The 27,569-nt window shown below is 43.5% G+C and overlaps 2 protein-coding genes and 1 non-coding gene across 5 annotated transcripts in view; 1 reads left to right on the forward strand and 2 right to left on the reverse strand.

The window, feature by feature from the left end:
* The window catches only part of SCAF4 (SR-related CTD associated factor 4), a 64,710-nt gene extending 55,728 nt beyond the window's left edge, over positions 1 to 8,982 (forward strand). For all 3 annotated transcript variants that reach the window (XM_032175773.2, XM_032175775.2, XM_058427254.1), the window contains exon 20: positions 5,447 to 8,982. In XM_032175773.2, the coding sequence (XP_032031664.1) occupies positions 5,447 to 6,402 (956 nt within the window). In that variant the 3' untranslated portion in view covers positions 6,403 to 8,982. The remainder of the gene's footprint in view (positions 1 to 5,446) is intronic.
* A 98-nt stretch (positions 8,983 to 9,080) lies between these two features.
* On the reverse strand, positions 9,081 to 18,175 carry SOD1 (superoxide dismutase 1). Its single transcript, XM_032175776.2, has 5 exons — positions 17,947 to 18,175; positions 13,867 to 13,963; positions 11,213 to 11,282; positions 10,351 to 10,468; positions 9,081 to 9,291 (listed from the first exon to the last, which is right to left on the reverse strand). Exons 1-5 carry the CDS (start codon positions 18,016 to 18,018, stop codon positions 9,184 to 9,186), a joined length of 465 nt encoding a protein of 154 aa, XP_032031667.1. The 5' UTR covers positions 18,019 to 18,175; the 3' UTR covers positions 9,081 to 9,183.
* Positions 13,269 to 13,448, reverse strand: LOC116482830 (small nucleolar RNA SNORA81). Its single transcript, XR_004252089.1, has one exon. It is a non-coding gene; the product is annotated as a small nucleolar RNA SNORA81 (small nucleolar RNA).
* Positions 18,176 to 27,569: the final 9,394 nt, after the last annotated feature.

Here is a 27,569-nt window from a genome sequence, read left to right on the forward strand (position 1 = left end):
GTGCACTTAGGTTGTAGTTACAGAAATTTGAAATGAGAGCAGTCAGCATACTCCACGTCCAGGTGGAGATTAGGCAGAAGAGTTGCATTTGAAACCAATGTTGGGGGTTTTCCGGGCAGATACGGTGAGGGAGAGCCATGGACTCCAAAGCAGGTAAGGATTAAGATAAAAACATGAAGGGCCTTGTGGGGCATGAGCCTGGTGGGATTGAAGTTTGGGGAAAGGAGATCTGGAGAGAATAACCTGGAAAGAGGAGAAGCAGGTAAAGAGTGGGGTACTTGAAATTGGGAATTTGGAAGTAATGAGTTTATTAGTGATCAAACATCTAGAGCTCCTAGAGATGGTGGCTCTGGTAGAATGGAAGATAGGGTTGTTGACCAAAACAGGTAGAGGAACTGACTCGTTCCTCTTTTTCTGTAAAGATCTCACTGAAATTCTGCATCCTCTGCAACTGATGCAGTTGGTCACTCCCACAGTATTTAAATCAGACCTTTTACATTTTATGTTTTATATCTGTTTCCCTGAGTGTTTACACTCTGTGGTCCTTGACAGAAAGCCACCCTATTCATTTATATGCCTTTTGTATCCCTTATGCACATTCTCCTGAGATTTCAAGGTCCACGGTGGACTCCAACTATGAAATCAGCCTTCCTTTCTCCCACATCCCCCATAGCCCTTTAATGTACTTGTTCTTTATTTCACACCATTTCAGGCATCTTCACTGTAGATGGCAATGGTGTCTCCCCACCCCCTTTTTTAATTGTAAAACAACTGTTTTTTTGGATCGTCATAGGAAAAATTTACGGATTCTTGGTTATTTTTAGTTAAACTCTAGTGTGTTTTCCATACTTCTCAAATTTGAATTCAGGCACTTAGAGCCATCACTGTTTTGGTCTGCCCTAATGCCTTGCTTTATTAAAAATTTGTTTCCCAGGTCTGAGCCCTTTTTTGTTTCACCTATATTCCAGGGGAGTTAACACCATCACTCTTCTGATCTTGTGTTGACAGCTGCATCCGCTCAGTTAAGGCAGAGAGCTGTGTTCCTTCATCGCTTCCACCCCGTCCTTCCTGTCCACTAAATGTCTGCAGTGTGTCCTCTGTCTCCAGCACCTCTCTTTCACTTCAGTCTCTTGTCACTATCACTGTCACTGCTGGATTCTCCGAATAAGTGCCTAACTACTCTCGAGGGGCCTTCCCCTCTTGACTATCCTGTACACCACTTGCCAGAAGGGTCTATCAAAAACAATCATAGAATCATTTATCCCTGCTAAAAATTCCTTGGTTTTCTGCACCACTAGAGGTCAAAGTCCAGGTTCCTCCTTATGGCATATAGGGCCTCTGAATTGCCCTGACTTACCTCTTCAGCTTCATAAACCTCATCTGTATTTTCTCCTTTCTTCTTAGTTTTCATCAAAAGTCATTTTATTGTGGTTCTCTGAACCACAGTCACCACTGCTTTACCTTGCTATATGCCTTTTCAAAAGCTGCTAGTAATGTCTTGATAGTAACATCCTTCGTTAACTCACTGGCCTTGTCTATTTTCCTTTGAGATCCAATTCAGACACCCCCGATGACTGCCACTCAGATTCGCACACCAGCTTTATGAGTCCCACCTCTATACCTCCATGCTAGCTTGTGCCATCTCCTACAGCAATTGAAATTTGTCTATTCTTGGCTGGGCGCAGTGGCTCATGCCTGTAATCCCAGCACTTTGGGAGGCCGAAGCAGGCGGATCACCTGAGGTCGGGAGTTCGAGACCGGCCTGACCAACATGGAGAAACCCTGTCTCTATTAAAAATACAAAATTAGCTGGGCATGGTGGCACATGCCTGTAATCCCAGCTACTTGGGAGGCTGAGGCAGGAGAATTGCTTGAACCTGGGAGGCGGAGGTTGCGGTGAGCCGAGATTGTGCCATTGCACTCCAGCCTGGGCAACAAGAGCGAAACTCCGTCTCAAAAAAAAAAAAAAAAAAGAAATTTCTCTATTTCTACCAAACTTTGTCCCTTTTGAAGGAAAGGACTATTAAATGAAAATTAATAGAAAATTCAGATATTTAATACATAATGTGAATGAATTGGGTTTTTAAAAAATTTATAACTTTAGAAAACTTGTCAGTGATATCGCACATCATATTTCCAGATGAAATGAATAATTGCTTTGAATGCCCCTTTCACCTGGGTAACTCACAGTATACTCCGATGGTTTATGCCTAATGCCAGCTTTCCTAATAAGGACTTCCTAGCTAACATGCTTGCCAGTCTTCTGCCATCTTATGTGTTTTTTTGTTGTTGTTGTTGTTGTTGTTTTTTGAGACAGAGTCTCGCTGTCGCCCAGGCTGGAGTGCAGTGGCGCGATCTCGGCTCACTGCAGGCTCCGCCCCCCAGGGTTCACGCCATTCTCCTGCCTCAGCCTCCCGAGTAGCTGGGACTACAGGCGCCCGCCATCTCGCCTGGCTAATTTTTTTTGTATTTTTAGTAGAGACGGGGTTTCACTGTGTTAGCCAGGATGGTCTCGATAATGTGTTTTTAATATAACTGATTATAAAAGCATTACATGTTCACTGCAAAAGGGGAAAAAAAGGAACTACAGATAAAAAATTTTTTTTGTGGTCTGAAGGCCATCTGGGGCTATGGGCATATTCTGTCAGAAATCTACAAATTTAGTTGGATCTCAAAGGGTTAAAAGGAAACCCAGCTGGCCACATCTTTTTAGCTTTATTTATGAAGAAGAGGATTTGAGTGTATAATGTTTTAAGCAAATCCCACACACAAATATCCACATGTATCAAACAAGTAGGCAATTCTTTATAAAAATCATGCTTTTATATAAGGTTTATGATTATTGTAAATTTTAACCCTGTTAATTTATACCCTCAAATGAATGCTGTAAAGTACTTAAGAGATGTGGTCCTTCAGACTGGGGTTTGTATTTTATCATCAGGGCCCATTTTCGCTCTTCTGTACAAAGTTGAGGTGGCTTTTGCATCCTTTGGCCACTGTCAGATACTTGAGGAAGCCAAGTCATGGGGCAATCAGGAGTAGGACCTTCCCATTGCCCTTCAGGAATCACTTTCTTTTGAAGACTCATCTCAGCTAAACTCTGTTGTTATAATAAGATGCTTTGAAACTGTTTCCTCCGTTTTTCTGGTGTTATTTTGAAATTTGGCTTGGCCACTTGAACCTATAGATAGGCACCAGAATGTGCTACGCTGACCTCCGTAACAGTAAACATTGGTCATTTTAGTCCTGGAAAACAAATCTTTACTAATAAAAGGTGATGGGAAAGTACAGTTCTGTTTGTTTCAGGTGTTTCTATGTAATGATCCCTCTATTAAAAGAGACTGTGCCTTGGCATATGCATTTTATGTTTTGGATTAAAGTCCACAGGTGTTGGAACTACACTATTCCTTTATAAAGTGAAAGCAAGGACATGTGCTTCTGTTGCCCCAGTGTATGGTATATACTCAGTAAATATTTCCCAAATGATGTGAAGAGTGTTTTATTTCTATCTGAGATACAGTGTAGCTGGTGTCCTGTACATGTTCATTGTCTGGGATTTTCCCAAAGAGTCTGAAGAGCCTGTGAAGGGACAGAGTCATCACCTCATGCATTTCACAATTTCTGGCATTTTTGCTGTGGTAATCAGCATTTCCCAACTTTAGACCTGACATGAAAGCTCAGTGTATTTTTTCCAGTTACTGAAGTACTTGACCTTAAACTATGGCAGGTGGTGAAGAAGCAGTAGGAGTCGATTAAGATTTTAATTATCAGAAATGGAAAATGTGTTTTTTGCAAAATCAAATGTTTAGTATTAGGATATTTATTACTTTTCTAAATAGATAATGCAGAATAATTTCAGCAGTTACATGAGCCAAACACTGAACTCACTCTCATGTATTTTATCCTATTTTATCTCAACAAGTGGCAGATATTATTACTATGCCCATTTTATAAGCCAGAATACTGAGGCACATGCCCAAGATTGTATTTCACCGAACATAATATATTTCTCTTTAAGCATTTAGAAGAAGATATTTTTGTTTATGTAAATACCAAACCTGGTGAGTCTTTATGTTAAAAGAGTTATAAACTAGTTTACATACCTTTTCAAGTCCACTTTAGTGCTAAAGTGTGACAAGTACTATTGGACAACACGTGGGTAGCAAAAACTAAAGTAGAAGTTCTTATTTAGCGTGATACAATTATTAATACATAAAATCTAGAAACAGGACTTGTTAGTTTGCTGAAGTAGGTGGGAAGAAGTTTATTCAAATTGTAAACCTAAAATAACATGATGTTGGGGAGGAAAGAAAATAACTAGTACTAAAGTATTGGTCATTTTTCTGTCAGTATCACCCAAGTATTTTTCTTACCATTGCTAACTGATCATAACCCATAACTTGCTCAAAGACCTTTCTGCAGCACATGGGTAAATAGCATATTCTTAACCGTATCTGGAACATTTTCCATTATCAGAATAACTCCTTTCAGTCATAGTATTATAGTATTTGTCTTGTAATATTTATATTTGCAAAAGAATAAATTGAGAGATGCCAATGCTTTTCTGTTACCTAAGTGGTGAACCCCAAGCAGAAAATGACAGGTTGTTGAACTTGTGTGACTCTTATATCAGTATGAGCAAACCCTCATGTAGATGGGAACATAAAACCAAGAAGTCATTGGTATTTCAGCAGCACCAACCTTTGGAAGAATGAATAGAAATAATGAATAGAAGGTGAACAGCTGAACATTGAGCATTATTCAGGTCGTGATGGCCTCGCAAGTTAAGTATCGTGCTGTGCCTTGAAAAAGGAACTGTAACAATAAACTTCATATTTCCGTATGGATCTTTGTTTTGTAGACATTAGTGTTTATTTGATGCACATTGCATAGTAACTGCATGAGGCATTTTAATAATATGGACTAAGTGTAGCATGGAGTCAGAGATCTTCCTCTTTCCTGGGTTTTCTAGGTCAGTGACCTTATTTTTTTCTAGTAATAAGAAGACTTAGAGTGTAAATTTTCTAAGTGTGCACCTGCAGTATGCTTAGTTAGCTTGAATAGTTACTGATAGTGAATGTATTCATCTCATTAGGACTTAGCACACTGTGTTTCTCAAATGTATTTGGAGTGGGAAAACAGCTTCTAATGAAAGCTACAGGAGATTTTGACATACTCTCTGAAAATTGGTATTACCATTACTATTTTATTTTCCAGTTTATTCTGGCCTCTACCTGTATTAGATACTTTAAAAACGTCTTTGCAATTGCTTGCCTTAGGTTGTTACTAGGCCTCACACTGGGTTTGTGACAGGTAGAGCAGCAAACAGTATGAAATTTGAAGATTGTGGGTTGAATTTTATTTTGCTCTAAGCTCCACAGAACACAGCTGAAACTGGAGTGCCATCTTCTGTGGTATTTACATTTTTATTTTTGTCGTCTTTTAGGCACTCAAGGAGTTGCCCCTGGTCCTGTAATTGGACTTCAGGCACCATCTACTGGTCTTCTTGGCGCCCGGCCCGGTCTCATCCCACTCCAGCGCCCTCCAGGAATGCCCCCACCTCACTTACAGCGGTTCCCTTTGATGCCGCCCCGTCCCATGCCACCACACATGATGCACAGAGGCCCACCTCCAGGACCAGGGGGCTTTGCGATGCCTCCACCTCATGGAATGAAAGGTCCCTTCCCACCGCATGGCCCCTTTGTTAGGCCTGGTGGAATGCCAGGGCTCGGGGGCCCAGGGCCAGGCCCAGGGGGTCCTGAAGACAGAGATGGAAGGCAACAGCCGCCGCAGCAGCCACAGCAGCAGCAGCCACAGCCGCAGCCACCCCAGCAACCACAGCAGCAGCAGCAGCAGCCGCCACCATCACAACAGCCTCCACCAACACAGCAGCAGCCACAGCAGTTTAGAAATGATAACAGGCAGCAGTTCAATTCAGGTAGAGACCAAGAAAGGTTTGGAAGAAGATCTTTTGGAAATAGGGTGGAAAATGACCGGGAACGGTATGGGAACCGTAATGATGATAGAGATAATAGTAACCGTGACAGGAGAGAGTGGGGAAGAAGGAGCCCTGACCGGGACAGGCACAGAGACTTGGAAGAGAGAAATAGACGCTCTAGTGGGCATCGAGACAGAGAGAGAGATTCTAGAGATAGAGAGTCTCGTAGAGAGAAGGAAGAAGCCCGAGGAAAGGAGAAGCCTGAGGTGACAGACAGGGCAGGTGGTAACAAAACCGTTGAACCTCCCATTAGCCAAGTGGGAAATGCAGACACTGCTTCAGAACTTGAGAAGGGGGAGTCTGAGGCTGCAGTCCTAAAGCCTTCTGAAGAGTTACCTGCTGAGGCTACCTCATCCGTTGAACCCGAAAAGGATTCTGGCTCAGCAGCAGAGGCTCCTCGTTAGAGACTGGAATTTGTGAAAATGTGACAGTGACACTTCCTGGAGTATAGAGCTTGAGGTGTACAGATGCTGTATTATATCTGCTCCCGCTGTACTGCAGCCCCGCGCCAGCTGGTGGGGAACTGTAAGCAATTTGATTGCTTCCCTTCTATTTAAAAATAGCCACAAAATAACAAAAAATACTGAAAATATGAATAAATATTACCCTTTTTGCTGTAACTTTTTAAAAGTTTTGACTTTAAAAAGTTTACAAATCGTAATTAGAAGTGCTCTCTATTTTTTTTTTTTTTTAATTTAAGACAAGGTAACGGTGAAAGCTCCTCAAAACAATAGGGATGTTTTTAATAAACTCTATTTTCGTAACAAACTTTAATGTGTGCTATTCTTCCTACACTGCATTAAGGTGGAAAAGGATTGTTCACCATCAAAGTTTGAGCTGTTAATACTGTATTGGAGTCTAAATTAGACTTCTTTGATGAAAATAGACATTTTATGTAGTTATTCTCACTTTTATATGTAATACTTTTGATTTTTAGTGTTTCAGCCATAAGGTAAAGGTTAGTTGTTTTAATGTCAATTGAAAAGCTGTGTTTGCAATTCAATCGAGGTTTTCTTTTTTTTCCATTGGCTTTGTGGTATATGTTGCCCTAACTAATTTGTAAGGAGATTTTGCTGGGGGAAGAGTTGGATCCCAGTGTTAACACGTTGTGCTATAAATTATCTGACTGCCTGGGTATTACGTTAGAAGGTTGCATGTGTGTGGTTTTTTTTTTTTTTTCCAACCATCCCATTGAATTTTTCAAAAGGGTAAAAGAATCAAGGTTAATATTTGCAACCTAAAAGCTTTTTGTTGTGTTTGAGAACTTCAATGCAACCTATTATTGTTTCCTTATATAAGCCTTGCCTGTTGCCTTTCTTCACCAGTTTTTTAATTCCCCTGCTGGGCAGAGGTAAACAAACTTTTCCCCCACATATACTTTATTTCTTTTGCTTAAAGTTGGTGGGTTAAATAGGAAAAATCGTTGTAGGTTTTCGAAGAATTATCACATGAAGACATCCAAAGCCAAGTCAAGCCTTCATCTGAAATTGCAGGAAATCCAGTGCCAAGACCTGATGTCACACTATCCAAGTATTTATGGCCTTGAAGTTGTTTTTAATTATTTTTTTAAACTCCTGGTTTCAGTATGCTGAGCAGTTAACTTTGTCTTTGCCTTCATCCTCAGGCGAAGCTGCTTTAAATACTCAGCAGCAAGACCTTTGGTTTGATGGGGAGAATATATCTAGGGCAATGTCCTTATATTCCTGCCTTTAGAAAATGAGAGAAAATTGTTTTATATCTGTAAATTTAAATTATAAAACGTCCTTAATTTTACACTGGCCCACTGAGAAGTTTGAAAGTCCTAACAAATGGCTTCTGGAAGAAAACGTGATTACCCAACATCCAGACTTGAAGGACTTACAGCCTGTATTTCCAATTTCAAGTATTGAGACCATCCTATATGCACATGGAAAAACTGGTAGTGTGTGATTGTATTTGAAGTTTTAAAAGGCATAAGTGAGTCTCTGAGTTATTCCACATAGACAGCAAACTACATTAGGGAAATGTGTTAAATACTGTTTAAAAATTATCTACTGAGATTTAAAGAATGGTTGTTTTAACCACTTACTGCGAGCATATTGTTCTTTACCATGATTTTACAACTTCGGAAACAGTACAGATTTGTCTTCCCAATTTAGCTTTTCCTCTCCTAAATGATCTCTCCTACATTTGATGAAGTACATATTTATTTATGAACAAACAGCATTTCACTTATTCCTGGTTTATCAGAAATAATATTCTATAATTTCCAATTGAATAATTTAGACAAACCTGAGTTAGGTTAATATTTAAAAGCATTCTCTCAGGTACATAAATACATTAGGAGAAAGTGACTCATTTCACTAATTCGGTGTGTAAATTATTAATCAACAGCCAGAACCCACAAACATTTCCTTGGTTCCATCTTCTAATGCTACAGATTTCTTTAAAGGGCTAATCTGTAAGTAGGTTGTGCCAACGTCTACCCTTGAATGTAGAATTTGTGCCATTCTGGCAGGTAGATAATCTTACTGAGGCTGTAACTTGCCTTTTACAGCTCACTAAAAAGTTATCAAATGGCTCTCTTAAACACTGTAATCTTTTTACAATACGGAGGTACTTTATGAATCAAAACGCTAAAATGACTAAGCAGGAACATTTCCCTAAAGCTTTCAAAGGACAGCCTATTTGTCTAAGCAGAATTGTGTTAGTTTTAACTAAAAGACCTGCTGTTTTAAAGTATGCATTTTGATGGTCTCAAAACACTTTCAAAATAAAATGCTATCACTGTTAGTATTACTAAATCTGTTCCACTGAAGCTGTTTATATAAATAAGTAGCAGAGCTAATTTAGTTTGAATTTGGATTCTTTTAATAGCCTCATAATAAGTGCCATACAGGGTTTTTATTCACAGGCTTGAATGACAATTGAAGAAATTCTGACAAGTTTAATACCCATCTGTGATTAAGTCTGGCAAAATACAGGTCATTGAAACACATTTTAATTGAATTTTATAAAACTATACAAATCTTCCAAGTGATCATAAACCAGTTTCTCACTACAGGTACTTTAAAGCAACTTTGAAAAAGTCACACAATTACACTTTTCAGATTACAGTGAGTGTTTAATGTTTATCAGGATACATTTCTACAGCTAGCAGGATAACAGATGAGTTAAGGGGCCTCAGACTACATCCAAGGGAATGTTTATTGGGCGATCCCAATTACACCACAAGCCAAACGACTTCCAGCATTTCCTGTCTTTGTACTTTCTTCATTTCCACCTTTGCCCAAGTCATCTGCTTTTTCATGGACCTGTAAAAAATTTTAAGAAGATAACTTTGGGCTGTCAAGTAATCACTACCTCCTCCCAACAATACCCAAAAGATGTTTAAGAACCTCATAATATTAGAAAAATAAGTCCTAGTAGAGAGATACACTAATACTTAGTTTAAAAGTAGAAACTACTACTCAAAGCTTTTTCTTGGTGTTGCAAAGACATTATCTTTAAACATTAGGTAACTTGCTATGTCTAAATGAAATACTAAAACCCAAATAACTGTTGTAGACCACCACAGGCTACCCTTAATCCTCCATGATAGGTTACAGTAACCTTAGTTCAGCAGTCACTCTTACTTTGGCAATTTTTTTAATTGCTTTGGAAAAAAAGGAAAGTGAAAGTGAATAAAACTCAAAATTTCATGCCAAATGAATGACAGGCCTATAAGTAAGATATAATCCTAAAAAATCTTAATACTTTAGCAACAATATTTTGAATTTTGTTCCAACAAACCTTTATAAATGACTTTTCTGCTTTACAACTATGGCTCAAGAAAACCATAAAAATAAAGGGTTAACGGAATGGAAGTGACTAAAGGGGAGGTAAAAGAGAGCCTACCTATACTTGGTGTTTTGCATGAACCAGATGCAGTTCCCCGGGATAACGGGGCAACAGCTTCCCACAAGTTAAACAAGTCATGATAACCTGCAGTCCTGAATGAACATGAATACTCGAGTCCATCCCAGGTTTTAAACTTAACAAAATGTTCTGTTTAACAAGTGAGAAACCCAATCCTGGCAAGAAAATCTGGCCGTTTTAAAACTAAAAGACTACTTCTGTTTTCCAAACTCAGATCCAATATGGTCAAATGTAACCTGCTTTTTACTGCATCTTAGCAGAACAGTGTTCTTAACTGACCTAGATAAAATAATTCATTTTCACCATAATTGTCCAATAAAATTGCTTTTCCTAATTTGAACTGCAAGTACAGTTTATCTGGATCTTTAGAAACCACGACTAACAATCATAAAGTGAAAAGATACATGACTGTATGTTAGAAGAAGTTTCATGCATATCTTTTTATGAAAACTTACCACCAATGTGCGGCCAATGATGGAATGATCTCCTGAGAGTGAGATCACAGAATCCTCAATAGACACTTTGGCCACACCATCTTTGTCAGCAGTCACATTGCCCAAGTCTCCAACATGCCTAATAATGAAAAAGCATCAGATGGATTAGGGCTGATTCCACTAAACATCAAGGTAGTTCATGAGCTAAATTAAAACTTGACTGAGTAGACACAAATTTGCAACCAAGTAGCTAGGCATTCTAAATACAGCTCTTCAAACAAGGCTGCACATCTACAAACTAATGCTCTGGCAAGAAAGATGGGGGTGCACCTGATTTCAGAAGTACCAAAGGGTAAACTCTCAGTTACTGTGATGCCTGTTAATTACTGGCATAGCTAACAAAGCTATGTCCCAAGGCCTCTGATATAAAAATCTTGTCCTTAAATTTAATATTTTCCTGAAAGGCTTTCAGAGAACATACACATACAAATGGAGTCTCAACTAGTTTTCAATATCAATTTTTTTTTTTTTTAATCTACAGAAGCTTCCTATGTTTCACAATGATGATTGATTTTGCTAGTGGTTGACAGTACTGTTATTCATGACATTTCCTGTATTAGTTCCCCTTTGGCACTTGTATTAGTTCTATATTCAATAAATGCTACAAAACCAGATCGTTTTAAGTGTCCCCATTTGTCAATTCCTTTAAGCCCAGGAAGTAAAAGCATTCCAGCATTTGGGAGCAGGGGTTTAGATGAGTCAGCAAGTTCAAAAGCAAAGCAGGGGGAGACACGGAATTATCTTAGCACATATTTACAAGTAGTATACCATATGAACTCCAGAAAGCTATCGCCATTATTACAAGAGTTAAGCATCTTGTTACCTCTCTTCATCCTTTGGCCCACCGTGTTTTCTGGATAGAGGATTAAAGTGAGGACCTGCACTGGTACAGCCTATTTACAAGAAAAAAAAAAAAAAAAAAAAGCTAAATTATGAATTAAAGTTCCCAAATACATTCTAAAAAGAAACACTGCTAAAACTTCCCATGGAGAAAGTGCTGACCTGCATCACGACTTCTGGGATAAGCAACACTTTGGTACAGGCACAGTGAGACGGGAACAGAAACAAGTCTATGGCCGGGCATGGTGGCTAACACCTGGAATCCCAGCACTTTGGGAAGCTGAGGTGGCTGGATCATCTGAGGTCAGGAGTTTGAGACCAGCCTGGCCAACATAGCAAAACCCTGTCTCTACTGAAAAAAATACAAAAATTAGCTAGGCGTGGTGGTGCGCACCTACAGTCCCAGCTACTTGGTAGGCTGAGGCAGGAGAATCGCTTGAACCTGGGAGGCAGAGGTTGCAGTGAGCTGAGATCGCACCACTGCACTCCAGCCTGGGCAACAGAGCAAGACTCCGTCTCAAAAAAAAAAAAAAGTTCTAACTACTGTCTGACACTTGTAAAGTTAACACCCTTCTCTGGGCTTTGGCTTCTTCACTGTAAAATAAGGGACCAGACTGATCTTCAACAGTTTTTCTATTATTAAAATCCCATGGTTATGATCCAAATTCTTAAGAACGTAGTATACTTTACAAAAAACTCATCTCCCCAGCAACATACTGCCAAGCAGTTCTATCTGTGCCCTTTACTTGGTGCAGGCAGAATATTCAACAGCAACTTATGTGCAAGGGCCAAGGCTGCTGCCTTACACAACTTGAGGGGGCGGCATTCCAACTGTATCCTGTGTAGAAGGTGCTCCTGTGCACTGGGGATGACACTCACAGAGCACAACCTCGACAGCACAGGAGGCCCTTTCATAACACGGCTGTCTTCAGCAGCGCTCTCACCCGCAGGAGTCCCACACAGGGAGAAAGGCAGGCAAGTTACAGGAAGCAGCAGAGCAATCACCTCCCAAACCAGAGGCAGTAAAGCCAAAAAGCAACTCAGGGGAATTTCAGCAATTACAGAAACGGATCAAATCTGATTATTACAAATCACTATTTGAAACTCAATTAGCAAGATGAATAAAGCTAATTTAAGAAGAAACCTATAAACAAAAAAATCAGATTATTACTCAAATATGGCAAAAGATCACTAAATGCAACTTAACTCATAAACTTTTGTTAACTTGCTTCCAATCCCAAATTAAGAAAATAAAACTTGGCAGTTTCTCTGAACCTACTCTGGTTCAGGAGCTGCCTGATTTTTTAAAAATACTTAAAAAAATTTTTTTTAAGCATATTCCAAAGTACCAACAATCCTCTGCATTCCATCTTCAGTTTGTATCATACTTTGGTCCCACTAAGGAGCCTGTGTTTGGGGTGTAGAGCTACTCTTACATGGCATTACGCAAATAAATGCAGCCCCTTTGCTTGAGGCACCCACCCTCAACCCCCAGCTCAAACACCTGGGATCATTACAAAAGTTAAGAGCCCAAGTTTTTATTTCCTATTTGCCTTCTTTAAAAGCACCCTCTTCTGGCTGGGCGCGGTGGCTCATGCCTGTAACCCCAGCACTTTGGGAGGCCAAGACAGGCGGATCACGAGGTCAGGAGAGAGACCATCTTGGCTAACACAGTGAAACCCCGTCTCTACAAAAAATACAAAAAATTAGCCGGGCCTGATGGCGGGCGCCTGTAGTCCCAGCTACTCAGGAGGCTGAGGCAGGAGAATGGCATGAACCTGGGAGGCAGAGCTTGCAGTGAGCCAAGATCGCGCCACTGCACTCCAGCCTGGGCGACAGAGCAAGACTCCGACTCAAAAAAACAAAAAACAAACAAAAAAAAAACAACCACCCTCTTCTACAATGATGCTGTAAGACAAAACATCAACTCTTTCTCTTTCTTTTCCACACCTAGGTATCAAAGACCAGTTTTGTGGCTAATCTTCAGGTTGATCTTCAAAGTTATTTTAACTTGACTTCTCTTTTTTTGGTTTCTAAAGATATACTACACCAAATCTTAAGACAAAGGGCACTGGACGTTCAGAAGCAGGTCCACCCCAGTCTTCACAATCTAGTGCAGTTACTTTTCTTCTTGTGTGTACTCTGCTGGCATTATTACAAAAACCAAGATATGGTCCCAGTTTCTGCAATTTTAGCACAATGCTTATATACAATAAAGTTGACCTCTCTTTTAAAGAAAAGTTGAGGGTTTTGCCAGGCACAGTGGCTCACACCTGTAATCCCAGCACTTTGGGAGGTCGAGGAGGATAGACCACTTGAGCCCAGCAGTTCAAGACCAGTCTGGGCAACATGATGAAACCCCACCTCTAGAAAAAAATACAAAAATTAGCCAGGCGTGGTGGTGTGTGCCTGTAGTCCCAGCTACGGGCCAAGGCATGAGGATCACTGTAGCCTGGGAGGTCATGGCTAAGGGGAGCCGTGATCGCTCAGCACCACTGCACTCCAGCCTGGGCGACAGAGCAAGACCCTTTCTCAAAAACAAAAACAAGTTGAGGGGTTTTAACGTTTAGGGGCTACTCTACTGTTTATCTAACTAGGTTGAACAAGTATGGGTCACCAGCACAGCACAACACCCACCTTGCGTATTATCTCCAAACTGATGAACATGGAATCCATGCAGGCCTTCAGTCAGTCCTGTAATCCTTCCGTACACCTTCACTGGTCCATTACTTTCCTTTAATTAAAGTGCAAAGTTGGAGAGAGTTTCTGAACAAAGAAAACAGCTGATTTACCTTTACCCCTCACAGTAAAGTAAAAAGCAGCCAGACTTGAGAGTGGAAAAATCTGTGTCCAAATCCCAGGCCGACCACTTTCTAGCCAGTGAACCTCCAGCAAGCTGCTTAACTGCTCTAGGCCTGTGTCCCTCAAAAGGGAGATGGTAATCGTGTTCCCACACTCAATGCACAAGCGCCCTGTGGCCAGGCTTCGTGATTAAATAACATAAAAAGCACCGAACAGAGTGGCAAGCAACGTGAGTACCTACACATCAGTTAGATACTTCATAGGCTTTGACTATTACAGTAAATAGGTAATATAAGTACCCATTTATGTAGTAAATACTTTTGAATAAGTCATATTTGTACATGTTGAATATACATGTACATGTAAACCTTTTTATTTTGAGACGGAGTCTCGCTCTGTCGCCCAGGTTGGAGTGCAGTGGCATGATCTCAGCTCACTGCAAGCTCCGCCTCCCGGGTTCACGCCATTCTCCTGCCTCAGCCTTTTTAACCCAAAAGGTGTTATGTCTCATCATACACTCTGGAGCACCTTGCTTTTTCTCCACATAGACCCTCTTCCATATGGCATACTCACTTGACTTGAAAAAAAAAAAGAAAAAGGCACCCTGGAAATGTCCAACAAGCTACCCTAGGACCCCTGCTCTCCACTCCCCACTCAGTGTTTTTAAGTGTCCATCAGAGTTTTGTTTTTTTGTTTGTTTGTTTGTTTGTTTTTTGAGACGGAGTCTCGCTCTGTGGCCCAGGCTGGAGTGCAGTGGCATGATTTCAGCTCACTGCAAGCTCCGCCTCCCAGGTTCATGCCATTCTCCTGCCTCAGCCTACTGACTAGCTGGGACTACAGGCGCCCACCTGTAGAATTAACCACACCCGGCTAATTTTTTTGCATTTTTAGTAGAGACGGGGTTTGACCGTGTTAGCCAGGATGGTCTTGATCTCCTGACCTCGTGATCCACCTGTCTCTGCCTCCCAAAGTGCTGGGATTACAGGCGTGAGCCACCGCGCCTGGCTATCACAGGTATTTTTAATTAGCAGTCAGAAAATATTCTATTCCACTGCCCCCGGGAGAGGACTGATTCTAGTCTAACCAGAGGTACTACTGTTTTCTGAAATCTTTTCAAGCACTGAAACCTAGGTAACCTTTCCAGTCTACCAAAATGAAAGTAAACAGTACCGGCATTCAGGTAATGATGCTCGGTAATGGTGCTCCGTGGCTACATACAGAAATCAAGGAAGTTACAACTAGATCTCAGGACTAAAATAAACACAACATCCACACCACACCGTCATACATGTTAGTGTCTCTTGCTTTTAGCTTAATTTGTTTTCAAATAGGGCCAACAGTTAAGGGGCATTAACCCTTCAGATGTGACTTTCCACTGGAAAATACCATTGCTCAAATGAAGTATTCTGGCAATTGCTGCCTTTTTAAATTCTTTTCGACAATAGATACTGTGACTCTTCCACAACCTTTAATTTTGGAAAAACTCAAATGTGAAAGTTGTCCCTCAAACACTCTTATCAAGAGCACAGGGCCAAAAACAGCAGGTTCTTTGAAACCTCCATTTAACCGGTAATACATTCGGGACATATAAGTTGCTGTGCTTGGGTACAACCCTACAGGGACCAGGCTATGAACTTGAGTAACACAGGCCTGGGAAGCGAAAAAATATATGAACTGCTACAGCAGTACTGTCCTGGGCTAACGAAGGCTCAGTACGAAGAGAGCTCCAAAAATTCTTAAAGAGAAGCTAGGAAAACTGGACTAATAGGTGAAAAATTCTGATTTGTAAAAACTAGCAACAAGTCCAAGATTTTAAACACGGAATAGGCCAAGTCAAGTAGTTTATAGCCAATTTATTATCTCTGCGTAGCTAGAAAGCTGGAATGCTCCACTATCCAAGGCTCATTCTCAGGTACAACGGGCACCAAACAAAACGAAGTCAGGCGCTTAAAAGAAGGAACTACGCAAGCTGATCAGGGAAGGTGGAAAATGACAGAAACCTGGGTTCATGCATGGATTCTCAAAGGCCAGAGAGAAGGGATTCCTCAGAGGCGTCTTAAGACTAGCACTGGTGGCCAGGAGCGGTGGCTCACGCCTGTAATCCCAGCACTTTGGGAGGCCGAGGCGGGTGGATCACGAGGTCAAGAGATCGAGACCATCCTGGCCAACCATGGTGAAACCCCGTCTCTACTAAAATATAAAAAATTAGCCAGGCGTGGCGGCGCGCGCGTGTAGTCCCAGCTACCCGGGAGGCTGAGGCGGGAGAATTGCTTGAACCTGGGAGGCAGAGGTTGCAGTGAGCCGAGATCGCGCCACCGCACTCCAGCCTGGGCGACAGAGCGAGACTCGGTCTCAAAAACAAAACAAAACACTAGTACTGGTTAATTATGTGGGGAGAAGTAAAGAGGGACAAAAAGAAGTCTGACAAATGAAACAGCAAAATGGAGTCAAATGCCAAAGAACCTTTTCCAGAAAATCTGGAGACCTATTAAAGAAAAAAGCTAAACTCATGTATCTCCCTCACATACATTTCGGACATTTACACAGACTAACTGTTCCTGTCCTCTCCCGTTTCTGTAAACCCCTTTAAAGACTGAACCTCATTCATATAGTAAATATTCCCTCATGATTTTTAAGCCGAGTACAAGAGACAATTTTCCACCAGTTGGTAACTTCACTAAGCTTCTGGCGACAGTGTTATCACAAGCACCTTCCTTGCAACATGTTTTGTAATTTTACTGATAACAGTTCTGGAAACATTTCTGTATATTTTACAAGAGTTGTTTAGAAGTTTGTCTCTGACCATCTTAGCAACCTGCCTACTGGCAGAGCAATTTTAAAGCCACTTTACAGAAAATGTGGCTTAAGAAATGCTCCGACAACAGTTATTAAGTTCCAATTCGGTGTCATGGAAACTCCAGGTCTTCTAATTTCCAAATCCGAAGCCCCACCCACTGTCCTCAAACAACAGTTCTCAATCGTAGGTGCACATCAAAATCACTTTTGGAAACTTTTAAAAAACAGCAGTACTCACCCTGCACTAGGACAGGTTTTGATGTAATTGGTCTGAGGTTGGGCTCTGGTGTATTTTTATTAAGATCTTCAAATAAGCTAACTGTGCACCCAAAGTTAAGAATCACTGCCCTCAAAAATCCCCAAAAGGGTCAGTTAAACCTCTGGCTCTCGGAGCTTAGGAGGAGGAAAAGGACCTCTATCCAAGGCTACCTTCTCTGCCCTTGCAGCCCAACCATGACCTAGAACAGAGGCCAGCAAACTTCCCTGCAAAGTGTCACACAAACGGTCTCTGTTGCGTATTTTTGTTTTCCAAAGCCTTTTAAAAATATAAAATCCATTCTTAGCCTTAGAGCTGTACAAAAGCGAAGACTCCCTGACCTAGAGCGCTGAAGCCAGAAAGCGGAGAGGGATGCGAAGACACCAGGCGGGCCGAGGCGCAGTCGCCATCCCCGGGCCGGGCCTGGCACTGCGCCACTCGGTGTCCGCGGGACCATCAGGAACGAGAACACGGCCAAGCAAGGGACTCGCACAGCCGCTCCAAGCACCACGACAGACCCCGCGGCGGCGGCCCACGGACCAACGAGGGCAGCACGCCCGCCCCCGCCCCTGCCCCTACCCCTCCCCGGCCCGCGGCAATCCCTCCCCGCCTTCCCGCCACGCGCAGGCCCAGCCCCGCGGCGGCCTCGGTCCCACACCCCGCGACCGGGCCCGCTCGGTGACTCAGCACTTGGGCACCGCACCGCCGGGGGCGAAGGCACCGACCGGGCGGCACGGGTCGGGGCCGGGCGCCGGACCAGGGCGGCCCCGAGGCCTGGCGGGCGACCCGCTCCTAGCAAAGGTGCGCGGGGGGACTAGCGGGCGGGAGCGGCCTCGCAAACAAGCCCCCATCCCGGCCCTTGCCTTCTGCTCGAAATTGATGATGCCCTGCACTGGGCTGTCGCCCTTCAGCACGCACACGGCCTTCATCGCCATGACTCGCTAGGCCACGCCGGGGTCCTGGTTCCGAGGACTGCAAGAGAAACCTCAGACGCTGCAGGAGACTACGCCGCAAACCAGCACCAGGGCGCCGCGACTGCTTTATAGGCCGGACCTCCGCGCCTCGCCCACTCTGGCCCCAAAGCACTCGCCGCGCACGCGCTCAGCCCGCCCCCTGCGGCAGCCTCGGGCCGCGAGTGGCCGGGAATGTCTGGGGGCGGGGCCAAGGGGCCGCGTGCGCCGGAGACTGCCCCCACCTCGCAGCCCGGAAAGGTCCAGAACCCCGCAATGTGGAGAAAATACAACCTTCTTTTCACGGGGGCGTGGCCCGCCGGTTGCAGGACGCGAAATTGGCAAAATGATGTAAACAGGGTACGCCTTGAAAATCTGAAGTCACTTTGTCTAGAAATGTCATTAGTTATGACTGACTTTGGCCACAGCGTCTCATTTGTTACTCAGAAATTGGGACGCCCCAAGATGGATGCTTTTGTAGTTTTCATTTTTTTGTCTTGTTTTTTAGTTTTCTGAGGGTATAGGAAGTCGCTACACCTCAACCTGGGGCCTCACCTTTTCTTCCTCTGCAATTTTCTTAGTCCTTAGTATAGAGTTTCTTATTTGTTGGCAGAATTCGGTGTTCTTTTTATATTTTTCCTGTTTGGCAAGGCCACAACCCTACAGATAACCAAACGGCAACTAGTTGGCTTCTAGGCATCTCCTGCGTTTGTGTCTGGTCCCAAGGCCACAACACTCAAGGAGGGTAGAATGGTGAAATAGTTTATGATGCCTCCATACAACAGGAATGATAAATATGACTTGCCTTTCAAGGGAAATATTTCAAAAACATATTATGAAATGAGAAAATAGTGCAAACTACTTTTGTCTGGGGCGAGGGGGTTGTTTATTTGATTTTTGAGACAGGGTCTTGCTCTGTCACTCAGGCTGGAGTGCAGTGGCACGATCATAGCTCACTGCAGCCTCGACCTCCTGGGTTCAAGCCATCCTCCTGCCTCAGCTTCCCAAGTACCTGGGACCACAGGCATGTACCACCACACCTGGCTGATTTTTGTATTTAGGGTACAGATGGGGTTTTACCATGTTGCCCAGGCTGGTTTCAAACTCCTGATCTCAAGCCAGCCGTCTACCCACCTCGGCCTCCCAAAGTGCTGGAATTACAGACATGAGCCACCACGTTCAACCTAGTATTTAATATTGAGCCTGGCAAAATACTGAGACTTAATTGAAGTCCAGTGTGAAACAACAGTAGAAGCTATTCCAGCCTCGTTTGGAGTTACACTACTATCTATTTACTTATTTATTATTTACGCTATTTAGACCCTCAGACTCTAATGCATCCTCTATCAGAGAAACACAATTCACATTTTTTATCATCCTCTAGGAAGTATACATATTTGCAGTTTTGCCTGTTGTATTTAGTAGTAGTCTCCAGATAATTCGTATATTCTAACCGGTTGCATAAACAGTGCAAATGCTGGCCAAACGGCCTTTGCCCAAGGCTGAAGTTTCTTTGGGTTCCAGGAAGTTCGGCAGATTTCAGTTGATTGTGAACTTGCCAAGGGAGCCGCCCACAGACACGAGAGAGCTGCTTTGGGACAGTGAATTACTCTTCTTTTGAGACGGTCTAATGATGCCTGGGTGGTGCTTTCCTAGGACGGTCCTCACACCTGAACAAGGGGGTCCCCGGCCCCAGGCCCCATACTTTACCGGGCCCTGTTCTGTCCCTCTTCTGGCATCATCTCCCATGGAGAAAAGAACGTGTTGAAGCCAAGAAGATGCTCCCCCCAAGAATATCATCTCTCCTAGAACAGGGGTAAGGAATTTAACTCTGTGACATTTAAGAGTATTTGTGTCTTCCTAATGCAGGGCATCGAATCTGGGCACTATGGACATTTTGGGCCAGACAATTCTTTGCTGTGGAGGCTGTCCTGTACACTGTAGGATGTTTAGTAGAATCCCTAGCCCCTACTCACTAGATGCCAGTAATACCCTGTCCCTCCCTGCCAGGCTGGGATAACCAAAAATAATTCCAGACGTTGCCAAATTACTCCCAGTTAAGAATCACTGTTTTATTTATTTATTTATTTATTTAGATATGGAGTCTCACTCTGTCACCCAGGTTGGAGTGCAGTTGTGCGATCTCGGCTCACTGCAACCTCCACCTGCTGGGTTCAAGTGATTCTCCCGCCTCAGCCTCCCAAGTAGCTGGGACTGCAGGCGTGCACACCATGCCTGGCTAAGTTTTTGTATTTTTAGTAGAGATGGGGTTTCACCATGTTGGCCAGGCTGGTCTCAAACTCCTGACCTCAAGTGATCTGCCCACCTTGGCCTCCCAAAGTGCTGGGATTACAGGTGTGAGCCACCACACCCGGCCAAGAACCACTGTTTAGAACACCACTTGAGTACCAGGATCCTGGAATTTCCTGCCCAAAGAGCCCTGAGCCTGTGTATAGGATCCTGAACAGGCCACACGGGGACTGTCCCTCGTTGAGTACACTGCTAGCCTTGAACGTAGGCCCTGTCCAGTGCCACAAGGAGCAGGGGTGGGAAAGGAGGAGAGGCCAGGGACGGGCAGGCAGCCAGCTCCCCACTGCTACCCTTTTACACAGAACTGAAAGAAGTCCAAGAATTCTCCATTTGAACCTGCCTTCCAGGTCTTTATGAAGGTGTATTTGTTAAGACAGGATGATAGAGCCTGGGTTGTTTGGAACCCTGGAACGTGGGTTGAACCTGGCACATGTAGTTGGCCGAGCATAGTGGTACACCCCTGTAGTCCAAGCTACTTGGGAGGCTGAGGTAGGAGGATCGTGTGGGCCCAGGAGGTTGAGGCTGCAGTGAGTTGTGGTCGCACCATTGCACTCCAGCCTGGGCAACAGAATGAAACCCTGTCTCAACAATAATCATCGTCATCATCGTGGAGTATCTAACTTAAATAAAATAAAATAGAGTAATCAGATGAGAGCGACCTTTGAACTTGAAACCCGGGGTTTAAAGAAGCAGAACAGGCAAGACCCTGTCAGAAAGAAAAAAAAGAGAGAGAGAAAGAGAGAAAAAGAAAGAGAGAGAAAGAAGGAGAAAGAGAAGAAAGAAAAGCAAGGAAGGAGGGAAGGAATTAGAGAAAGAGGAGAATGTGGCACATGTAGACAGTTCAATTTTGTCAGGAATGGTGAGGAGGAATAGATGCCTCAGATCAGATGGCGGCACATGCAGATGACTAAACCACTTGTAATGAATGTGTCATTTCAGCCTTCCTGAGAGTGAAAATTCATGTTTGGGGGACCTCTGTGGTTAAAAGGTGGGCAAAAAGGTAGACCAGAAATTTTTTTTTTTTTTTTTTTTTTTTAGATGGAGTGTCGCTCTGTCGCCCGGGCTGGAGTGCAGTGGTGCAATCTTGACTCGCTACAGCCTCACCCCACTGGGCTTAGGCGATTCTCCAACCTCAGCCTCCCAAGTAGCTGGGACTGCAGTTTCAATAATTCTCTTTAGACCTCAGCTGCAAATCAAAGGCACTGGGCCTAGATGTAGAGTTTATCAACCCTGGCTGCAAAATAGAATCACCTGGGCAGTTGAAAACAAAAACAAACAAACAATACTGTGCTTAGACCCAATTATATTAAAACCTTAAAATTGTATGTCTTTATACTGTAAATATACATTTCATTACTGTAAGAGTCATAAGAAACCCTCAATGGTTATCAGTGGAAGTAGGCTGCTTATCTGTGTACTTTTCATCACATGAGAAAAATAAACCTTTATTTGGTTAAATAGCGTAACCAGGTTTCTGTTACATGCGGTCAAAAGCAATTTCTGATAGAGATGAGAAGCCACCAGAGGGGTGTCCACGGGGAGTCAGATGGTCTCTGGAATAGCTAAGTGGGTGGACTGAGAGCAGATGGGGTGAGACTCAAGGCAGAGAGGCCATTTGGGAGACAGGATAAGAGCCCACCTAAGGCCATCACTGGAAGAAATCTGGGAGATCACGGAAATGCAACCACAAGTCCAGCCACCCATTAGAGGTGAGAGAGGAAAGGTAAGGGCAGCCCCCAGGTTTCTAGCCCCCTTGGTGCTGTTTACCAAGGAAAGCAGGTTCAAGTTAATTCAGGACAGGGTGCATCTGAGGTGCCTGAGGAACCTATAAGTGCCAGGCTGGAATCATCCTCTTGGATATGGGTCTAAGCCTCAGGATCATTCTTAAGTCTGGACTCCATCTCAGAATTAACACACATCCTATTCAACGTTCTTGTTTTATTTTGTTCTGTTTTTTTTTGACACAAGGTCTCACTCTGTCACTCAGGCTGGAGTGTAGTGGCATGATCTCGGCTCACTGCACCCTCGACTTCCTGGATTCAGGTGATCCCCTCACCTCAGCCTCCTCAGTAGCTGGCGTGTCCGGAATTGGTGGGTTCTTGGTCTCACTGACTTCAAGAATGAAGCCGCGGACCCTCGCAGTGAGTGTTACAGTTCTTAAAGGTGGCATGTCCAGAGTTTATTCCTTCTGATGTTCGGCTATGTTCGGAGTTTCTTCCTTCTAGTGGGTTCATGGTCTCGCTGGCTCAGGAGTGAAGCTGCGGACCTTTGCGGTGAGCGTTACAGCTCTTAAGGCGGCGCGTCTCAAGTTGTTCGTTCCTCGCAGTGGGTTCGTGGTCTTGCTGGCTTCAGGAATGAAGCTGCAGACCTTCATGGTGAGTGTTACAGCTCATAAAGGCAGTGTGGACCCAAAGAGGGAGCAGCAGCAAGATTTATTGCAAAGAGAGAAAGGACAAAGCTCCCACAGTGTGGAAGGGGACCCGAGTGGGTTGCCACTGCTGGCTCCGGCAGCCTGGTTTTATTCTCTTATCTGGCCCCACCCACATCCTGCTGATTGGTAGAGCCGAGTGGTCTGTTTTGACAGGGTGCTGATTGGTGCGTTTACAATCCCTGAGCTAGACACAAAGGTTCTCCACCTCCCCACCAGAGTAGCTAGATACAGAGTGTCAATTGGTGCGTTCACAAACCCTGAGCTAGACACAGGGTGCTGATTGGTGCATTTACAATCCCTTAGCTAGACCTAAAAGTTCTGCAAGTCCCCACCAGACTCAGGAGCCCAGCTGGCTTCACTCAGTGGATCTCACACGGGGGCTGCAGGTGGAGCTGTCTGCCAGTCCCGTGCCGTGCGCCCGCACCCCTCAGCCCTTGGGTGGTCGATGGGACTGGGCGCCATGGAGCAGAGGGCAGCGCTCGCAGGGGAGGCTCGGGCTGCACAGGAGCCCACTGAGGTGGGGGGCCTCAGGCATGGCAGGCTGCAGGTCCTGAGCCCTGCCCTGCGGGGATGCAGCTAAGGCCAGGCGAGAAATCGAGCGCAGCGCCGGTGGGCCGGCACTGCTGGAGGACCCAGTACACCCTCTGCAGCCGCTGGCCCGGGTGCTAAGCCCCTCATTGCGTGGGGCCGGCAGGCTCCAAGTGTGGGGCCCGCCAAGCCCACGCCCACCAGGAGCTCCAGCTGGCCTGCAAGCACTGCGCACAGCCCCGGTTCCCGCTCGCGCCTCTCCCTCCACACCTCCTTGCAAGCTGAGGGAGCCGGCTCTGGCCTTGGCGAGCCCAGAAAGGGGCTCCCACAGTGCAGTGGTGGGCTGAAGGGCTCCTCAAGTGCTGCCAAAGTGGGAGCCCAGGCAGAGGAGGCGCCGAGAGTGAGCGAGGGCTCTGAGGACTGCCAGCATGCTGTCACCTCTCACTGTAACTACAGGTGAGCACCAACACACCCAGCTAATTTTTTTTTATTTTTTGGTAGAGATGGGGTCTCCCTGTGTTGCCCAAGCTCATTTAGAACTCCTGGGCTCAAGCAATCCATCTGCCTCAGCCTCCGCAAGTGCTAGGATTATAGGCATGAGCCACCGCACCCAGCCTCAAAGTTGTTTTTTAAAAATGTAATTATCTATTCCCTTTAAGGCACATAATTTTCTTCATGATCCTCTACCCTACTATGTGGGTAGGAGTTGGGTGAGACTTAAACTTGAAATGATAATGCCTCAAGTTTGTGTGGCTTAAACCCCAGGGGTCCCCATCACCTGGGCCGTGGACCAGTACTACATTGGCTATATTTGAAGAATTGTCTTGGGCCACACATAAAATACATTAACGCTAATGATAGCTGGTAAGCAAAAAAAAAAATCGCAAAGACAATCTCATGTTTTAAGAAAGTTTATGAGTTTGTGTTGCGCTGCATCCAAAGCCTTCCTGGGCCACAGGCACCATATGCTGCGGGTTGGACAAGCTTGATTTATAAGCCTCATATGTGGTGGGGCTGCTGTTTTAAAAGTCTCATCAGTGCAGATTTTACTTATTGCATGAAGATTGATATTTAAGTTGAGATAAAGGATATAAGAGGATATATTTTGTTTGAGATCATTACATTTCTGAAGTTAATTGAGTTGCATGTTTTTCATGTAAGTATTATTTAGTCATACCTTTATCATCACAGGATGATTCTGCTTCACAACTTCTTTCTGTTTATAAGGAAAGGGGCTGGGCATGGTGGTTCAACCCTATAATCCCAGCACTTTTGGAGGCGGAGGCGGGCAGATCACTTCAGCCCAGGAGTTTGAGACCAGCCTGGGCAACATGGTGAAACCCCAACTCTACAAAAAATACAAAAACTAGCTGGGCGTGGTAGCACACACCTATAGTCTCAGCTACCCAGGAAACTGAGGTGGCAGAATTGCTTGAACTCAGGTGGCAGAGGTTTCAGTGAGCTGAGATCGTGCTTCTGCAGTCCAGCCTGGGCAACAGAGTGAGACCCTGCCTTAAAAAAAAAAAAAAAGCACTGGTTTATTGTTATTGTTCTTTTAAAAAAAATTGCTGCTCCCCAACCTGGGAGGTTTGGCTTGGTTTCGTTTTTTTTTTTTTTTAACAGTTTTATTAAGATACAATTTACATACCATACAATTCACCCTTTGTAAGCATGCATTTTAATGATTTTTAAAATAAATTTATGTAGTTGGCAGCTACCAGCACAATGCAGTTTTAAAACATTTCCATCAGCCCAACTTACCTCATGCTAGTTTTTGCTTAATCCCTTCTCCCACCCCAAGCTGCAGGCAACCAGTGACCTGCTTTCTGTCAATAAATTTGCCCTTTCTGGACATTTCATATAAGTAGTATCATACAATACGTTGTCTTTTGCATCTGGCCTATTGTACTTAGCATGATGTTTTAGAGCTCAGTTCATGTTACAGCACTTATCTGTAATTTGTGCCTTTCTATATCTGAATACTATTCCGTTACATGGATAGACTGTATCTCAGATCATTTTTCCGCTCATAAGCTGAGGGACATTTGAATGTATTATGGGTTGAATTGTGCGCCATCCCCAAATACATATGTTGAAGTTTTTTTTTTTTAGATGGAGTCTCGCTCTGTCGCCCAGGCTGGAGTGCAGTGGCACGATCTCGGCTCACTGCAAGCTCTGCCTCCCGGGTTCATGCCATTCTCCTGCCTCAGCCTCCCAAGTAGCTGGGACGCCCGCCACCACGCCCGACTAATTTTTTGTATTTTTAGACAGGGTTTCACTGTGTTAGCCAGTATGGTCTCGATCTCCTGACCTTGTGATCTGCCCCCCTCGGCCTCCCAAAGTGCTGGGATTACAGGCATGAGCCACCGTGCCCAGCCCTGAAGTTTTAACCCCCAATAACTTGGAAGGTGACCATGTTTGGAAATGGAGTTTTGCAGATGTAATTAGTTAAGATAAGGTCATACTGGAGTAGGATGAACCCCTAAGTCCAGTATGACTGGTGTCCTTACAAAAGAGGAAATTTGGACATAAGCACACAGGGAGAACACCCCCATGTGAATATAAAGGCAGAGATAGGTGTGGTGCTTCTACAAGCCAAAGAACACCAGATATTGTCAGCAAACCCCAAAAAGCTAGGGGAGAGGCATGGAGCAGATTCTTCACAGCCTCAGAAGGAACCAGCCTTGCTGACACCTTGATATCTCCTAGCCTCTGAAACTATGAGACAATGTTATATAAGCCACTCAGTTTGTGGTAGTTGTTTTTCTGGTTTGTTTGTTTTTCTGAGACAGAGTCTCACTCTGTCACCCAGGCTGGAGTGCAATGGCACGATCTCAGCGCACTGCAACCTCCACCTCCTGAGTTCAAGGAATTCTCCTGCCTTAGCCTCCCAAGTAGCTGGAATTACAGGTACCTGCCAACACACCCGGCTCATTTTTTGTGTTTTCAGTAGAGACAGGGTTTTGCCATGATGGCCAGGCTGGTCTCAAACTCCTGGCCTCAGGTAATCCACCCTCCTCGGCCTCCCAAAGTGCTGGGATTACAGGCATGAGCCACTGCATCCGGCCGTGTTCATGGTAGTTTGTTACAGCAGCTTTAGACAATGCATACAGGAGTATTTCCAGTTCTTGAATATTATGAATAATGCTGCTGTAAACACTGGCATTCATGCCTGTGAATACATATGGTTTTATTTCTCTTTGGTTTTTTAACTTTTGTTTAACTTTTTTAAAAAAACTGCCAATTAGCTTTTCCAAGTGTCTACATCATTTTACATTTCCATCAGCAATGTATGATGGTTCCATTTTCTCCCCATCCTCACCAACACTTGGTATTGTTTTTCTTTTTTGATTACAGCCATTCTAATAAATGTATAGTAATATTTCATTGTAATTTTAATTTGCATTTTTCTAATGACTAATGATGTTGAGCATCTTATCGTAATGCTTATTAGCAATTTGTGTATCTTCTTTAATGAAATGTCCACTTAAGTCTTTTTTCATCTTTATGGCCTTATAACACTGTCTGGGACCCCCAGGGCAGTGTTGAATAGAAGTAGCAAGAACTGACATTTTGCATTGTTCCTGACATTTCAGGGAAATGTTCAGTCTTTTACTGTTAAGTATGATGTTAACTGTGGGTGTTTCATAGATGCACTTTATCCAGGTTGAGGAAGTTCCCATCTATTCCTAGTTTGTTGAGAGTTTTTAACATGGAAGACTGTTAGATTTTGTTAGAAGGTATTTCTGCATCTATTATTGAGAGGATCATGTAGTTTTTGTCCTTTGTTCTAGCAATATAGTATATTACACTGGTCAAGTTTCAGACATTAAACCAACCTTGAATTCCTATAATAAATCCCACTTGTTCAGAGTATATAATCCTTTATATATGTTGCAGAATTTGGTATGTTAAGGGATATTATTCTGTAATTTTATTTTCTGGTAATAAAAATGTCTTTATTAACTATTCTCATTGAATGAGTTGAGACTCATTGGACGTATATCAATTAGGTCATATAGGTTAATAATGTTTTTAAGTCCTTAATATGCTTGCTGATTTATTGTCTAATTTTTTCATCAATTAATGAGAATAGAATATTGATATCTTCAACTGTTGTTGAACTGTCTGTATCTCCTTATATCTCTTTTAATTCTGACAGTTTTGTTTCATGTTTTTGAGGCTTTATTAGATACGTACATATTTATGACTTGTACATTCCTGACATATTGACTTTTATCATTACTAAATGTTCCTCATTGTCTCC

The sequence above is a fragment of the Hylobates moloch genome, unplaced genomic scaffold (assembly GCF_009828535.3).
Source record: "Hylobates moloch isolate HMO894 unplaced genomic scaffold, HMol_V3 SCAFFOLD_14, whole genome shotgun sequence".
In the NCBI taxonomy this organism is placed as follows: domain Eukaryota; kingdom Metazoa; phylum Chordata; class Mammalia; order Primates; family Hylobatidae; genus Hylobates; species Hylobates moloch.

Bases quoted from the DNA above. Each gene is read 5' to 3' on its own strand.
- SOD1 (XM_032175776.2), bottom strand. From the start codon at position 18,018: ATGGCGATGAAGGCCGTGTGCGTGCTGAAGGGCGACAGCCCAGTGCAG. The intron at 11,283-13,866 runs GTGGGTGTTGTG...TCTTGTAAATAG, and splicing joins GTTTGGAGATAATACGCAAG to GCTGTACCAGTGCAGGTCCT. The intron at 9,292-10,350 runs GTAAGTTTTCAT...AATTTTTTACAG, and splicing joins TCATTGGCCGCACATTGGTG to GTCCATGAAAAAGCAGATGA.